The 17,991-nt window shown below is 44.4% G+C and overlaps 1 protein-coding gene across 3 annotated transcripts in view; it reads left to right on the forward strand.

The window, feature by feature from the left end:
• Positions 1-17,768, forward strand: part of RASSF7 (Ras association domain family member 7) — a 70,616-nt gene extending 52,848 nt beyond the window's left edge. For 2 of the 3 annotated variants that reach the window (XM_044425655.1, XM_044425656.1), the window contains 4 exons: positions 3,330-4,237; positions 9,637-9,805; positions 12,635-12,742; positions 14,784-17,768. In XM_044425655.1, the coding sequence (XP_044281590.1) occupies positions 3,330-4,237; positions 9,637-9,805; positions 12,635-12,742; positions 14,784-14,815 (1,217 nt within the window). In that variant the 3' untranslated portion in view covers positions 14,816-17,768. The remainder of the gene's footprint in view (positions 1-3,329; positions 4,238-9,636; positions 9,806-12,634; positions 12,743-14,783) is intronic. The other variant, XM_044425658.1, reaches the window with a different exon arrangement.
• Positions 17,769-17,991: the final 223 nt, after the last annotated feature.

Below are 17,991 nucleotides of genomic sequence, written 5' to 3' on the forward strand. Positions count from 1 at the left end.
GGCAGATTCAGAGGTTACAGGTAAGTGCAAACAAAAATCTTGTTTGCCAGGTACAAGTGCCACCAGTGATAAACACCCCAACAGTAGCTCTCTTTTGCTGCGGTTTGGAGAAGGTGAGGAACAACATCAGAAATCTACTCTTTCTTATCTTCTCCATACTGCAATCCATTGCCAGCTCCAGGTTTTTCAGGGTCAGTCAGCAAGACATCCTGCATGCCCCCATCCAGGAGTCTGCCTGCCCACTGCCCTGATCACCAGCTGCTGTTGCCCCTCATCCGCTTACTCATCATTGCTATTGCTGCTTGCTTGGCAGAGAGCCAAGTAAGTTGTTGGGAGCTAGGTTTCTGTCTTCTCGCTTTCAAAATGACAGGCCATTCTTTGGCAAAACCTCTTTATTTCCAGTGGACATCCAGCAAACTGTAGTCAGCAAAGAAAGAGTCTCTGAGCATGCACAGAGCAGTTCATTGAGCCCCTACTAGAAACTACTTCCGAGAACCCTCCCTTTGAGTAATCCTGAGCTCCCTGGGAACATCCCTCTGGAGACAGGCAAGCCTCCAGGCTGTACACAGCCCTTCTAGTTGCCTAGCCCTTTTTTCTGGTGCCACATCATGTGGTCAAGGTTCATACCAGGCTCACCTGGCTCCTGCGGCTCCTCTCCCAGCAATTGCAGACTGGCAGTTCTCAGGAGACAGTGGCCTGGAAATAAGCTCTTCTGCCTCTTCCATCTCTCTGTCAGGAGGCCTCCTTTTCCAGGCCTCATCCTCCTCACCTGATGGCACCCTGGCCCTGAAATACATGCCAAGAACAGCTGCCTCTTTCCTTCCCAACATAGGCAGTGTTATGAGCCCATCTCTCCCTTTTTCCTTTTCCAGCAAATCAAAGCAAAAGCCTTCTAAAATACAGACCTCTGTTGCTTTAGATAGTCAGTTGGTATGGCTTTGTGTTACATATCAAGTAATAATAAAGTTATTAATAAGTAGCCTCTATCAAAGTAGTGGTGGAGTTAGCTTGTGCTCATGTCAGAAGTTGCCTCCAAACCAAATCCTCCCCCTCCCTTCTCTTCCACAAAGGACTGATTCCTCCCTCAGGGAGGTCCATGCTGCTTGTCGGCCACCCAGTGGACTTTACGTAATTGTTCCTCTGATTTGGCTTGATGTTGAATCACTGAGTTGATGAACTCCCTGACCTTCCTTGTTCTACAATGTCTCCCTCTGAACCAGAGAAAGACTGATTCTCACCCACTGCTTGGCTATCTTGCTGCTTAACCTCACCATTTCAGTAATGCATTCCAACCCCTCCTCCTCTTCTTCTAGCTTACCTTCAAAATCTGAGCTTTCTAGTGTGGAATGCTATATTTTGGGGGAAGTAGGCCCAATCCCTACAGGAGCTTCCTGCTCCTTCTTTTCACCGCCACCTTGTCTGGGCCAGAGTGAGAGGCAGGTGAATAAGCAGGTTCCCATGTTGAAGAGAACTCCGGGGGGCTCTTGCCAGTGTGCCCCTGCTGGGTGTAGACCTGTGGTGGGTTCCCAGCCACACATATCCTCGACAGCGTGCAAACGAGAGAAATTTCCATCTTTTCCTGAAGTTTTCTGCACATGCAGAAGCGGAGGTGGGGAGCATAGTGCCTCCAGCAAGAAGACATATTGGCTAGCTAATAAGATAGGCTAGAAGTTGTGGTCCTCTGTCCTATTCCCTGCCTTCCTCATTATTGATGGCTTTCTCCTTGTGAAAAGGAGAATATTCTCTTTTATCTTCTTTGAGGTCCCCTACGGTCTAGGGGGAAAGAAGCAGCTTAAAATACACATAACCTGCTGGCCTGAGTTGAACACAAGTAATGCACTAATATGGTTGTTCGGCGGATTTGCTATTTGCTCATTAAGCCCAAGTACACTGTTCTGCACAACAGCCTTGAGTATTGCTCGCCACCTCCCTGTTGCAAAGAGCATGCTGCTTTCCTGTGCTCAGAGCCCCACATCTGCAGCAAACAAGCATGAGTCATAAATTCTATGTGCGTGCGCTTTTCTGCATTTAACTATTATATGGCACATCAGTGCCAATCGCGTCGCTTGAGGCTAACAGAGAAGGGTTATTCTGTCTTGTGATTCAGAAATACTCTGTGATGGCAAGCAAACCTTGCTTTAACATCTGCTTCTGCCCTCTAACTGGATTTAGGGGTACTTCTGTCCTGACTGAGCAAGAAAGGGCTTCTGTTACTGCTTACATGAATACTCTGAGTTGGTAAGGGATCATCGGGACTTCTAAGGCAAAAAGCCTTGTGGGCTGGAAGCTTACTGACTCACTGCTAGAAGTTATTGGGGCTGCTAGCTCACACAAATCTTGCTAATGATAATTTTGCCTAAAAGGGTTTGGGTTCCTACATCAAAATGGTCCTGATAACTGCAGGCAGAAAATACATTAATGAAATCTGAAATGTGTTTTTGTTAGACATTCTTGATACTGTGTTTTGTGTGTATTTGTGTAGCGTTGGAAATGTTTTAGTTGGGAATTTTGTTGTGAAGTGGAGAGGGGTGCAATATTCCAGTGTACAAAGATGAGTATTTCTAGTTTGGGGTTTTTTAAGCAGATGTGACTGCCCCTCGGTGGTGGATTCCCATCCCACAAAAAGAGAGGATTAATGAAGTTCCTCATGTTCCACTAGATCTTTGGCCACAGGAACAGTTTGCACATGTTGTGGTACATGGCTGTGTCTGTCGACATTTCCACCATGTCCAAAAGGATCTGTTGTTTCAGCAACCCAATGCTTGCACAAGCACACTGATAGCCTGTGTCATGTGCAAATTCTAGCTTAGGATACAAGTGAAAATGAGAATCTTCAGTTGCGTTTGCATGGAAATGCTTCCCATGTACTTTCCTGGCAGTAGTAATTGAGGCATATGTGTAAGAAGGAACCATGGAAGGTCACATTCAGGCTTGAGATAAGTAGAGATGCTGCCACAAATGCCCAAGCACACCTTCCAAATTGCACCTGCTTCTGAGGGTCAGCGTTTCCAGCCTAAATCCTGGTTCTCCGTGAGGGTGATGGCCACGTTGCTCAATGCAGCATAGAAGTCTGTGTCCCAAGTAAGGAAGGAACTGGGGTTACGTGGAGGGTCATTGGCCAGACTGCCTTGTCCTTAACTGTTGACAGGCTGATCTGTTTCTTTTCAGGAGTGACTCATAGCTCCAAAAAGTGTTCTGTTTTAAATGTAATTGCTTGTGCGTGTGAGAGGGATATTGCTGTGTGGTAGAACTTAGGTGCAGCCTGCAGGGGGAATTAGGTAGAGATGGAATCCTTTCTGCACTAATGTCTGTCTGCTCCTCCTTTTCAGGTCAAACAGGTCGGTATGTTCTCATCCAAAGACTCCGTGAGAAGGAGAGGCAGCTTCTCCCACATGAATGCCCTGTGGAGTCACTGGCCAAGTGTGGACAGTACGCCAACGATGTGCAGTTTATATTGCAGCGCACGGGCCCCAGCCTCACAGAGAGGCCTTCCTCGGATAATGCCCTGCAGGTGCCTGAGAGGACGTTTGTCAGGGCTAGCCTGCCCATCAAGCCTCGGCCAGTCAGCACGGAAGTGCCCAGACCGAGGCAGCCCAAAAAATCCTTAACCTTCAACTTGGGTGCTACGGGCTCCAAGGAGCTGCTTGCAAAGAACAAGCTGAGGCAACACAGAAAGGATGCTGTGGGCTTGTGGGACGGGGCTAGTGGGGGGTTGCTTTCCAAAGAGGATTTATTCAAGACTGTCCTGCACCAACAGGAGCATCTGCACTCCCTGGAGATGCAGGGGGATGCCTTGGAAATGGACATCAGGCACTGGGAATATGGCAGAGGTGTCTGCCAGGAGGATGAGGTCCTGTATCTGGAACAGCTGATCCGGCAAAATGAGAATGAGCTGAGTGAGGAAGAGTTTTGGCAGAATGAGCTGCGCTTGGAAAAGGAGTATGAAAAGGAGCGGCAGGAAAAGGTGTGCAGTCTGCGGGCCACCATGGAGGAGTACACACACAAAATCCATGAGCTTGCAGCAAAAACGGAGGCCTTGGAGAGAGAGATCCAGTGGGAAATTTCTGAGAGGGCCAAGAGGGCAAAGGAAGCCCCTGCCCAGAGCCCTGCTGAACTAGAGGAGATGGCAGTGAAAATGAGAAGAGATCTAGAAATAAAGGCCAAGCAGAGTGTCCAGCTGGAGAGCAGTCTGGAGACTGTGGGGAAGGCCTTGGAGGAAGCAGAGCAAAGCCTTCAGGTGTGTCCTGCTTAGGCCTAAATCCTCCTTTCTGAGGAGATCCATTGGGTCAGTTTCTGTTTAATCCACGTGGTTAGGGTTCTAAATGTTTTCAAATACAGTGAGTTTAACCCATCCAGGAAGGTGCATGTTTGTTTGTCTTTATTTCACCATTTGAAAGAGAATGCTTAGGCACAGAATGAAGGTTCAGGCATGCCTTTCTGTATAGGACTAGGTGCCCAAACAACCCATGCCAAACTCACAGCGTATTCCTGAAGGAAGGCTTTCCCTGACGTAGAACTGGAAGCGTTGGGATCACCTTTGAAGCCTGTTGCTTTCCCTCACACTTGGCAATAAATGAGGCAAGCTCTGGGAGCTTCTGGGCTAGAAACCTGGAAGGGCACTGCAGAATGTATAGCTGTTGCAACAGATGGAGCCGATCTTGTGTAATGCTGAATGGCCAGCCTGGCACATTCTTGGCACCAAGCTCTTGGTTGTTTCTGTTCAACTTCCTTGAGGGCACTGTCCATGAGGATTACACTGAGCTTTAGTGGAGCGAAGCTCAAGGAACCAAGGTTCAGTTTAAATGCCAGGAAGCACTTCCTGACAGTTAGGACCCTGAGGGTATGGAATGGGCTTCCATGGGAGGTGGCTGAGGCCCCATCAGTGACGGTGTTCAAGGATAAGCTAGACATGCACATGGTGTGCCTATCGTGTGCAGAGCCAGCTGGAGCCGGGGGTCAGACTAGATGGCCCAGGAGACCCCTTCTGACTCACTCTGTTTCTATGGATAGAACCAGGCTGATCAGCATCTTTCTGGGTTATTCCACCTAAAGCTGTTGATAGAATAGAACTAATAGACTAACCGTGTATCTCTTTGGAGTGATATGAAAATCGAATAATTAAAGGGTGGTAAATGCTACTTGTTTGCTAATGTCAGAGTGCACCTAATACCACCATGTTAGAAGAATATTTCCAAATATGCTAAAAGATGTAACTGAGTTCCATGAATTCAGAGCTATATCTCTGCATGATTCACTGCTCTGATTTTTGCCTCTTTCTAGTAAGACTCCATGGGGGGGCGGCGGGGGAGTGATTCTGTGGCTGGGCTTGTACAGCATGACACGTCATGTGTCAAATCATGTGAATTGGTACTGATTCCTGCAGGATGGCTATTCATGGACAACAAACTATGTCAAGAACCTTTTACTGCCCTTGCCAAGTAGCTCCAGGGAAAGTGCCAGTGCCACCTGCCCTAGGAGTGCCAAAACTCCAAAATGAAGTTCCGTTTTTAAAGTGGGATTTAGAAGGGGTTATTTTTTTTTTTTGTAGGAAACAAACTATACAGGTATATAGACTGGCTATACCTGTATCTGTTACTGCTAAGAATAGAAATGTTAAACTTTTAAAAACCCCACTAAAAACAGAGTTCTGATTTATTACTTATATTTATATCCTGTCTTTTTTCCTTCCAAGGAACTCAGGGTGGCTTACATGATTCTTCTCTCAAGCTCATCCTCACAACAACCCAGTGAGGTACGCTGGGCTGAGAGACTGTGGCTGAGCCAAAGCTACCCAGTGAGTTCCATGCCTGTGGGGGGGACTAGAATCCAGATTGCCGTATCCCCAGTCTTGCAGTCTTAGCCACTGCACCACACCAGCTTTCACACTGACAGCTGTCAAAAGTAACTATTCCCATAAATGCAGTCATTCACACTTTTGCATGTTCCTGAGCACAGAGAATCCACCACACTCATAGGACGCCAAAGTGGTTCCCAGTAGAAAAGAATAAGAATCGTGCTGCCAAGGGGATGAACAAGGCACCGCTCCCTGTTTGTCAACTAATATCCCTTGCACCTTGTGTACATTCGATAGCTCACCTTTAGACATCTGTCAGGTGGAATCAAAACGGGAAAATAAACTTACCTGTGGCCTCTCTGGGACAATGCCCAGGGTGGCTACCTGCTGCCATGTGGTAGTAGGGGATTGCCAAAAGGTAACCCCCTGCACATGGCCCACATGAGGTTTCCCATTCCTGCACCCTTGCAAATGCAGCTGTCCACATTTGTGCAAGTGGGCCAAAAAATGTATTAGCATTTGTAAATATTTGTGAACCTTGTGGGGTGCAAAAACATTTTTTTAGTAGTTGAGTAACTACTGACAGCCCTTCAAGGTGTCACTTACACACTTTAAAGGGAATGTCAGGATCTGTCAAAACAGGGATTGCAAAAGCTGGTTGTCATAATCTTCCAGAAAAGAAAAGATAAAGTGAAAAATGGCTGTGGTGAGCCCCAAATGGCTTGTGATAATGGCAGGGGGTGGGAAGCCACTTGGTCTTCCCATGGTCTCCTCACACAGAACACCGAGGTGATGGACTCACTCTAAAATATCCTTTTGTAGGACTGTGTGCTTCCAGTTTTAATTCAGCCCTAGCAGCAAAGGCAGCATTCTGCTTCCGTGTGTGTGTGTGTGTGTGTGTGTGTGTGTGTGTGTGTGTGTGTGTGTGTGAGAGAGAGAGAGAGAGAGAGAGAGAGAGAGAGAGAGAGAGAGAGAGAGAGAGAGAGAATGAGTGTGAATCTGCTCTGCTGCCAACTTAGGCCTTGCTTACTGTTTATTTGATGGTTTACTAGACACTGGTGCCCTCTTATGGTTTTGGAGAGGAAATGCCATATTCTTTTTTTATCTGTCCAACTCTGTTTATGAGGACAAGATTCCAAACTGCAAGCAACAGTGGCACTGTTTGGGCAAAATCGTTATCTTTGGTGGCAGTTTATGAGCTCATCAATGCTTGAGTTGTTGGGATGTTTACAAGCTGTTTTGATTTCTATCAGCAGTCCATGCACAGTGTATATGTAGGCTGTTTCCATAATACCTGAAATAGGCCAATTGGGGTTGTTGGTGGGTTAAACAACCCCAAGTTAACCCAGGAAAAAAATGTGGTTTAACTTGAGATAGTTTTGCCTGTGAATGATCCTAAAACCCTGGTTTTGGACTTCAAAGAAGCAACCTATGGATGCTGAGTTTGCAAGTTGTTGCTGGAAATGGCTTGTGTGAAGTCTCACAGTTCATGGTTTAATTAACCCATAATTGCCACTCAGTGTTGCCATTTCATCCAGACATGGTTAATTTTACCATGCAAAACCATTACCATTCAACTGATTTAAGGGAAATCCACACAGAAGTGTTCTCCAAATTTCACTTATAATTTAAGCTAGATATATCATAGAATCATATAGTTGGAATGGGCCTAACAGGTCGTCAGGTTCAACTGCCTGCTGAATGCAGGACTGCACCCATTCAGATTTTCACCAGGCTGGACCCTGTTTAGCTTCCAAGATTAGGCAGAATCAATCACTTCAGGCTATATGGAAGCAGACTTTTTTGTTTGTTTGTTTCCCCCCTCTTTCTACCATTTGTCTTAATCAAACTATTTCATTGTGAAATGTTTAATGCAGAATTTTAAAATACAAAGCTCAATTGCCTTACAAGAAGTGTTGTGAGGTTTGGAACTCCAGGCAGTGGTAAGGTAGACTATGTCAAATGGTGGAGCTCTTATCCTCAAACTGGCCTTACCTGCACCTTTTCTGTAAACATAACTTACTGGTAATTTATTGGAACATGAGGCATGCAAATGCAAGTATGCTAGGGTTGTAAGAAGTTAACACACCAATGCTAATGCATTTCATTTTCTTAGATTTTCTTTCAAATAACTGTTTTGGTTATATATATTCTGAATTGGTTAAGGTCTTGGTTATATATATATTCTGAATTGGCTAAGGGGTTGAGTTTGCAATTCTGTGATTAAAAAACCCCCTTGTCTCAATAGAAACTGCTTCTCTGTAAATAGCATTCAACAGACTTTATGAGACTTGAGGTGGTTTTCCCCCTCCAGATCTCTTTTTGATCAGTACAACTTATCCACAGTGTGGTCAGATGATATGTGATTTCTTCCAAGAAAACAGATTTTTTCTGAGTGGGACTTGGCTAATAACCCTGTACTTCCTATGCATATGTGCATGCACTTTTGATAGTACTGCTTTCCCATTCAATTTGACCAAGAAGGCTCATCAGAATGTGAAATTTGTATTAATTCACTGAGTTCATTTTCTGTATCTTAAATTTCACATGGCTGTTGGCCAAATGAAACAATTTTAAGACAACTGTAAGTAAAAACTGAAGTTATCTCAGCCTACAGCTCGACTTCTCCACTGGAAAGCTTGTTTTTCATGTCATTTACTCTGCATTATTAAGGGGAATACTGTGAGGTATGTGTAAGTGCTCACAGCCCATTGCATATAGAGATGTGAAATGGAGCAAGAGTGTTTGTGACCAGATGGCTCATTTATTTTTTCTGGGTCCTGGCCTAGTCCTACTGAGAAGCTGCTGGTTCTCACATGCCTTGGTTATTTTTTAACATTGTAATTGGAAGTGCAGAAGTATCCTTCTGTAAGGCATACCTTTATGTACTGGTTGGTGGCAGTGGTGGGAGTCGTGCAGCAACTGATCTTAGTAATGGGAAGCTTGCCCTTGGATCAACTCTCACAAGAAGATCCATGCTGGATCAAACCAAAGGCTTTATCCAGTCGGCGCAGTGTATCTGTATGGCCAGCCAGATGTCCATGGGAAGCCCAGAACAAGTCCAGGTGGGCAAATTGACACCTAGCCTTCCTCCCCATGGCAGAAAAAGCAAGCCTGGCCTGGTGGGTTAAGGGCTCAGTCTCTACTCCCAGCCATTTTTGAAAGGAAGTGGGCATTTCCACATTCCACCAGCAAGAAGGAAATTTATGAGTGTGTGACCAGGGGAGCTTGAGCTTGAGCAAGGGCTTTGGTAATTTGCATACTTGGGATCAAGGGATCCGGGGGGGTGCACTGGTGAGAGTGCTAAACTGGGGACCAGGTGATACATCCCTTATGAAGTCCACTGGGTGGCTTTGGGCCAGTCACTCACTCTCATCCTAACCTATCTCAAAGGGTTGTTGTTGTGAAGTCGAAATGGAGCTATGTAGCCACCTTGGGCTCCTCACCAGAGGAAAACAGGCAGGATATAAATGCAGTGCAACAATAATGATAGTGTTGGATGGCTCTTTAGTTCCATCTATAGTAGACATGCACAAAGACACGCAAAATTGTTGGACTGCCAGCAGATACTGATGCCATGATAAACTGAGGAGAGATACTCTTCCCCTTAGCTTCTGGAATGTTTAAATGCCCAAAAATGAATATGGAGCTACCATGTTAATCCTGCTGTTCTTTTACACTGTGATCACATATATTTTCTGGTAGATCTGTACTCAACAAAGGAATTAGTGGAACTTTGGGAGGAAGCTAGGTGGGAGCAGAAGTCTTTCTTCTGTAGCTTCTTCTCTTGCATGAAGATAAGATTTGGCGTTCACGCTGCCTATTCCCCCTCTGTCTTGCAGGCCCAGAACCAAGAGCTGGAGGAGCTAAATAAGGAGCTGAGGCAGTGTAACTTGCAGCAGTTCATCCAGCAGACGGGAGCCATGGTGACTGCTTCGCAGCCCAGATCAGAGGCGGAACCCCAGCTGGATCAAACTAATTATGAGCTGCCAGCTTACCAGAGAAACGGAGGTTGGAACACGAATCAAAGGATGGGCATGGGAGTGGGTGAGGGGACAGGAAACCCTCACTTAAGCATCTCTCCTACTGTGCTGTAATGCTGCCTTCCATTTAAGCTGATAGGAAATTGTACTAATGGCTATTAGCTCTTCCATCGGGATCCCAGAGCTATGAGGTGGTGGCCAAATAGTTGATTGTGCGTGACTTTCTCTGAAGCCTGGCTCGACAGGGTCCAGTGGGAGAGGAAAGTTGTGCAAAAGCAGGTGGCAGAACCATTTGGTGGACTACTGTTTGAATTTGTTGGGGTGGATTTGGAATGTAAGCAGTACTGATTAGAGCTGCCCACTGGGAAGCTGCCACTGGGAAGCTGCCACACTAAACATGAGATGAGAAGCAAAGCTGAAGGTTCTAAGTTGTTGAACGTACTGCTTAAGTATTTGAAAAATTAAAGTTCATTCTCCATTGTTACCTTGCGTTCAGATTGCTCCATGTTAAGTTTAGGATTCTCATCCATGTTGTGTTACAGTTCTGGCAAAAAGCGTAGCAGAAACATTTAAAAGCATCCATACAGGTTTTGAATTTGCCTTACATTCCAGGGGTGAGCTATTAAGCATCATGGAGGTGGATGGTCATAGCAATGACGGGGGCATTTGACATGTGATCATCTTCCCCTGCAAACAAGCGCTTTTCTTTTCCTTGCAGCTGTGCATGCAGTCTCTAGCGAACAGACTAGAGATTTGGCCTGCCAAATGCCCATCTCTGCTTTAGAAGAAACAAAAAAAGAGTCTTCTTGCAGCTTAAAGACTAACAGACTTGTTGTAACAAATGCAGCAAATGTAACCTTATTGTGACAAATGCAATATCCAGTGTTACTGAACACCTAGCATTGCCTGGTAGAATAGTTTGCCTGTGTCAGAGTTATTATTTTGGGGTGTGGGTAGTCCATGGAACCATGGCAAGCTCTCTTCCTTGGGTTTTTTTCTCAGAGGAATCTATCCAGTACAGCATATACGTAGCTCTGAGTTTTCTTCTAACTCTGAAAGAAATCTAAAAGCTGAGTACAGACATTTATGGCATGGGCTTGGTTTTTATCTTTTTTCATGTCTGCAAAGGATGTGTGGCCGGGGGAGAATGTCTCTGAACTAAAGGTCCAAGTGTGGCGTTATTATTTTTCTTCACACTGATGCTGCGTTGATATGAAAGCATGGCCTTCTGCAGAATCTGCCAAGTGCTGGTGTGACAGGCTGGGGCATGGAAGTGTATCCTCTGCTGCTCCACAGTTCAGGGATTATGAAGCTGGGGAGATAACTCTGCAATTTAGATGAAATTAGCTGCGCCTCTGAGTTAGGAGTGGCAGCAAAGGGCACACTCAGAAAGGTGCGTTAGAGAAATTCTATGCAGCTTCAAATGAATCTGGATTTCCATGAATCCCACCTGCAGGTTCTGCAGTAGACTGGCTTTTTCCAATTCATGAAAAGTCTGTGGACTGTTTTTTCACTGGGGGGGGGGTGGGGGGGGTCTGGCAATTCATATTAGTGCAAGTGCACAGTACTACCAATGTTCACTTGCACAAATGTTAGCATTAGTGTGGGAATATTAGTATTCCTTTGGATTAACTAATACAGACAAGTGCATTTGCACAAGTGAGCATTACTTCTAATGCATTAGCACAAGTAGAATGAATGATGGAGCAAAACATACTGGGCAGTCTTTGAAACACACATGGAGAAGATGTAACAAAATCCCTACACCCAGGAGAAGACTGTGCTGAAATGTTTGGGCACCTAAGCAGGAGGGTGGTAGCATACAAAATACTATCTTCACTGCTTACCAAATGGTGGCTCTGACTATGGAGTTAATGATTTGCCCCTTACAGCTGTTGGGCTGAAAGCCCCACCAGCTGTTATCATTGGCTATGCCAGCTAGGACTCAGTCCTGCATCTGGAGGGCCACATTGTTGGCATGCTTAATTTAAAGGGATAAAACAGGTATCTTCCCAAAGGAGTCTGTGATCTAAAATTCTGCTAGGGGACAGAGGAGAGGAAGTACAGAGAAAAGTTAAGCAGGAGGGCAGTATATGATTTTATATGTATGCAGAATCCATAACCGTTGAAAATCATGTGAAAAGTCCTGTTAACGGTCAGCATTAACTACAGCTAGTGGCCAGTGGAGGAATTTGGGCAGGAGAGGGAATAAACAAGCATGTGGCTAGATTATGACCCCCTTAACTGGGGTTGGGAGCGTTACATGGGCAGCTATTACCCTACTTTGTCGTCATGTGCTACAATGGGCAAAGGGCAGCAGCAAAACCAAAAGTGCCTGACCAATGAACTAAGTAAAATCCAATCATGGAAATACCACTTTGTATCCAGTCCGTGTGTCATCCCCACCCCCATCCACCCCAAATGGGAATGTTCTTTGATCCAGCAGAAGCTTCCTTTACAGAAATGATGGAGGAGGTGAATTTCAGTGATTTTTCCTCTCCTCAGGCCCTTGTGCAACACCCCATGCTGTTCTGAAAGTTTCGGAACACAAGCAAGTTTTGGAGGGTGCCGTGCAGAGGAGCTACAGGAAGCGTTGCTTAAAATGGTCACAAGAGCCAACTGTCAGTGGAGGAACACGAATTGCATACAACCCATCTGACAAGAGCCCTTTACTCACAGAAATCCCCAAATGCATGCTGAGGTGGTGCATCTTTCTTGGATGCAGAAAGGAACCCCAGAGTTCCTGATAAGCTGAGCTTAAACATGTATTGAGGTGCTGCTCCTGAAAATGCAGGCCACTGGGATCAAACAAATGGGCTTTCCGTGAACTGAACTGAAATGTGATTCTCTTTCCTAGATCCATCCAGTGGCAGTACAGATTCCCCTCCAAGAGCCACAGCCAAGCAGTTCCTCGGCAATCCACGGAACCTTCAGAACCCCCTGGTGTCCAGCTTGAACCCTGAGGGTGTGTATGTTTGAACAGGCCTAAGCTTCTTGTGTGCTTCAGTCATGCCTGATCTTGCCAAGCCGTCCTTCAAAAGTTCATATCTTGCTCTGGTAGGGGCAGCTTCTACCTGCAAAGAATCACAGGCCCTGCAACTTCCCAGGCTCTCTCTCCACCTATCCTCCCTCTTTTTTCTCCTTCCTTAGAACAGCAGTGGTTGGGTTGCCTTGGAATTTTTACTATAAGTTGCCAGACCCAGTAGTAACAAATGGCGCATGAAAGGAGGCTGAAGGCAGGGATAAGCAGAATCACTTGTAAGTGGCTTCTGGAGTTTGGAACAGCAGGCCAGGCCTTGCTGTGTGGTGGTGGCAGCAGCTGGTCTATTCATAGATGCTCAGCAGCGACATCCTGGTTACTTGCTGAATAGCATCTTTATTTTGGAACCTTTGCTTTACCTACTAGGTGCACAATTGCTTATTCAGCTGAGGGTGTTTGTTAGTATGACCCTGTGTAAAGCTTCACTAACGAAAGTGTTGTATTGCATGTAAACCTCAGCTTTTTCTGCCACATTCTTGAATCTATCACATTTGGGTTAACAGCTTGGACTCTCAAAATGTAGATGGCAATGGAATATTTTCTCTCTCTTGCTTTATAGTCAATATACAGAATGTGCTGGATATTTCTTAGAAACTTAATAGGTGTGCTTTCTTCATTCACTATTCTTCATTTGAAGCTTGTAAGTGTTGATCCAATCTGTACAAGCTCTGAAGTAACTTCAGAGCATACAAGAGTTGATCAGTAGAATGTTAAGGTGTAGTTCTATCTTTTTCAACTCTTCTGGAATAAAATTGGGTGTTAAGAAGCAGAGAGTTTTTACACCAGAGGAACAGATCCATGGTCCCTAGTAAACTGCCTGATTGGCTAAGGAATAGCATTCTCTTTATTTCAAAACAGGCTGTTCTAGCTCAGCCAAAAGGAGATGGTGGCAGCTTCACAGAGAGAAATCTCCTAGGTGCTGTACTGGGTCAGTCAAAGCAGTCACCCGTGCTCCTCCTCTATGGGATAAAGCATGCCATGCAATAAGTAGGGCTGTGTTATCTTTGCAGGTATTTTTTTCCAAAATCCTATTATGGTGAATCTGGTGTAATAATGCTATGCAGTTGAGTACAATGACCTCAAAAGAAATGGTTGGGCTTAGGATAAAACTCCAGTCTAATTGGTCCCAGTGGAGGAACCAGCCAGTGGTGATGGGCCAAACGTTCTGCTTTGAACAGAATGTACCTATACAAAGAAGGCATATCTCCAGGAATTTTTCCTGGGTACGTCCCATGCATTTAGCATTCCTGTGCAAATAGGAAAAGTTCCACCAGTATGTGGCCCTCCTCCCAACAACCTTCGCTGAAGCTCCTTTTGTATTCCCTTTTGACCTCCTTCATAGAAAAGATACCAAAAAGCTGTATTTGAAGATATTTTGGAGATAGTCCAGGTTTCATGTTTTAAGCATCAAATCTTGAGCACTTTAGTAAGTGACCTCAGACTGTGTTCATGAATATTCTGATAGATGTGGAATATCCAGCTTAAATCATCAGAACCAATTAGGAATTATTTAGTATACAGACACAGTACAGAATTATTTAGTATACAAATACAGTCCTCTCCCTCTGTTGTGTAGCTCCACTTTGTCAAATCCCGTTAGTTTCCTCAAGATGTATTTCCTTTGCTGGACTGGAATGTATTTAATTTTGAAGATCACGTCTGAGAATTTTCAACTGATACCTAAATTTCAGATACAGGAGCATGTGATGATGAAATATTGCCTTGACTTGGATTAGAGTCTTGTGCTTGTGGAAGAAGTCAAGTGGGGCTTTCAATGTTATACCTTCTGTATTCACATACACAAAATTTATGAGAGAGCTTTCCAGAATCTTGAGTCTGCTCATTTCAACTAGATCACTTGCATGGAATAGCATCTTTCCTTCCACTCTCTGTCATCACCTTCTCATTTGTCAAATGCTAATCCATCATAATGGGATCACTTCATTTATTTTTATGTGTCTTGCAGTCATCTCAACAAAGCAGAGCATCTGGAGGTAAAAAAGACAGCCAAGGAGGACTGATTGCCTTGCGAGTATAACTATATAGAAATAAAACACTATTTCATGTATGTATTTGACTTCTTTTTATCGCAGATGGATGGATGTAGTTGCTCGTGTAAAATATTTTTACAGGCTTTTTAAAAAATGAAAAAAGAAAACATCTGTTTGGAGGAAACAGACTGGCTGTATTTTTTTAAATCTCTACTGTTGTAATTTAAAGTGAAGATGCAGTTTGTGGGTTCTCTGAAATTGTATATAGCCATTCTATTTTTAAAATTCATCACGTAATCATGCTTCAGAATAAATAACAACTGCCTCGGAGGGCTGTGAAACTTGCTTGGGAAGAACTGTTCAAAGCATATAGTAGCAGGTCACCTCTCTCCATTCTGAAGATTATACTACAAGCTGCTGCCGTACAATGAAGGGGTAAATTATCAGCCAGACCTTTTTACTGGGCTGCATCAATGCACTGTAGTGCTCATTTGTGTGGATGTGTGTGTGTGTACATACACATTCATACATATACGTATATTTGTTGAACAGCAATTATTGTCTTACATGTTAGATATTTTGTGGAAATACACAGCTTTTTGTTAGTTGAAGTGGGAGAAATTTACTCTGTTCCTTTCCCGGTAAGAATATGAACACCAAGAAATGCTGCTTTGGGACAGAGTGTGTTCATGGCTATCGATGCATCCCATTCATGTTGCTGATCCTGAATGCCCTTTCAGGAAGGGACCTTTCAGATCTGGTAAAATGGGATTTAGGTGCTAGCACTGTCTTGCCACTTGTGCCTCGCGCCAAATATTATATCATTCAGTTTTATACGAAGAGAATGAAATTGCTTCAGCCTATAGAAATATTTATTCTCCGTATAGTTTTTAGGTGGAGTATGTAATAGTTATGAATGATAGACTGTTCCAAAGCTGAGATTGTAAAAGTAACTTTTCCAAGTAGATGGTGACTGATACGTAAGGGGCAGCCTTGCGTGTATGACGGGGGCGCTGGCTGCAAAAAGGACTGGCTTGGGTTTGCTCTTTTTCCTTGGCCAGAGTAGTTTCTACAGGGCTGCCTGTAATCACCTACAGTATGGCAAAGGCCTAAATGCTTGCTCGACAGGAACCAGCCCAGTAGAAGCCCTTGGTCTCCACCTTTTCCACCCAGCCCATTCCAGTCGACACCATCTTGAAGTGTGCCTAGTTAGGCGTGGAATCCAGGTCAAGCGGGAAAGTAGTGGAAGCAAACCATCTCTCTCATGTTCCCCATTCAGAACCAGAGGTTCTCTGCATAGTCGCGCTCCATGGTCCCATTCAGGCTGCTGTCGTACGTGATACGGGGAAAGGGTGTGCATGCGGGTATGTGTGCTTGGCATGCTGCCGTCCCCAGTGCAAAGCCGGTAATGTGGTTCCTGAGAGAGGAAACGTTCTTCCCACCCTTCCCTTCCATGCTTTTAGTCAGTAGCTTCTTGCATTATTCGTTATGATGCAACTTTGTAGCCAAGCCTGCAAGTAGACTGTGAAACTGAATGTGCCATTCCCAGTTTAATATGAATGTCAATAGAGGCATGCTGCATGTCGCTGCCATTTCCCTATTATCTTGGACAAAGCTGTCTTATCCCAGCTCGCTGTTCTCCCTTGAAGGCATGTCACCTGGTGGCAATAATGGGTACCATCCTCTGGGAAATGTCACTTACGAAGTGGTATATTCTGACCTGAGCACTGCAAAGTTGATGCTGCGTATTCACCAGCCTAAGGAAAAGCAGCGTTTAGTAGAACTGTTCTTCTGAAGTATCTGGATCTCATACCATGCATGAGACTGATGGTGCTTCTATGGATATATATTAGCAGGATGGTATGAAAGGTGTATGCCAGGAAAAGTGCTTTGTTAAATATCCTGTGTAGTAGCAGAACCACAGAAGCACTAATTATTATGCCAGGAAGTACAGAACTTCCAAGAATGTAATCAGCTCCTCTCTTTGGGCAAGCTGGCCTTCTATCTCAGACATTAATGGAGTGCCATCACCTCTCCTTTTTTTGAAACATGCTGCACTCAAAGCATTCTGTTATTCAGAAGTTCAAAGTTAAGAAGAAAAAAATGGTGAGACTTCCCCTGGGTTAAATGGCTGTTCTTTATTACAAATTAGTTATAACACATTTTCATTGTATTTTCCCCTTTTTAAATCCTTGGCTGCAGTTGTGTTTTTGGGGCCCATGTTTTAAAAAGAGAGCTCTTCTTCATTTTACCAGGTCTGAATAAACCCCACACATGATCCATTATTGGAAAAGGAATTGACAGTCAAAAAATGACTCTGATGCACTTGATTCAGTACAGTCACCATTACTTGCAAACCCAGCTTACTTTCAGATATGAAGCAGCGTGCTCCACTTCACTTAGGGCAGGCGTCCTGGAGTCTAATCCCTGGGGGGGGGGCAGCAGGGGGGGGGGGCTGACTGGGACCAGACTGAATCCTTTTCTGTTTTGCAAATGTGATTCTATTTAACCTGTATGAATTTGATCTACAATAATAGACGAGGATAAATTGTAACTCCACTTCTGTGGTAGAAGCTGCTTTTTAACAGCTGCATGTGGTTGGATTATGATAGGGGAATGAACAAAGTATTACTGGTGGCATTGCTTGCTGAAGCCTGGCCAGTAAAGTTTCATTTTTTGTGTATTTATATTGTTCAAAGCTGATGTTTGTTCTCATTGTGAAACCAAGAGAAGCAAATCTAGGCATGGGGAGGTTGAATGCATGTTTGAGTGGGAGTCGATGAATAGCATTGGAAGCCCTGACTTTGTTTTTATATGTTCTTTTGTGTATCATGTATATGAAATGAGACTCCTGTTGTTCTTTGATTAGGGGAAAAAGCATATTCCATGTATGAATGTATATATCTCATGCACTGGTGGCATTTTCTGGTTTCAAATTGTAATAAAACTCCTGAAAATAATTTGCATAAAGAGGTCTCCTAATTTATGACTAAACTTGCAGTATTCAAAGACATTACTGCCACCCTCTGGCATTCCTTTTCAATTGTATTGAACAATTCCTGATGGTGAAATATCACCTTCCGGGTTGGGAGAGCTTTCTTTTGGCCACCTTGAGTGGGAGCAGTGGAAATCGCAGACTGGGGCAGTAATACAGCAAACCTTGTTATGCATATGAGTCATAAT

This window comes from Varanus komodoensis, unplaced genomic scaffold (assembly GCF_004798865.1).
Source record: "Varanus komodoensis strain SLA01 unplaced genomic scaffold, ASM479886v1 scaffold16, whole genome shotgun sequence".
NCBI classification, from domain to species: Eukaryota; Metazoa; Chordata; class Lepidosauria; order Squamata; family Varanidae; genus Varanus; species Varanus komodoensis.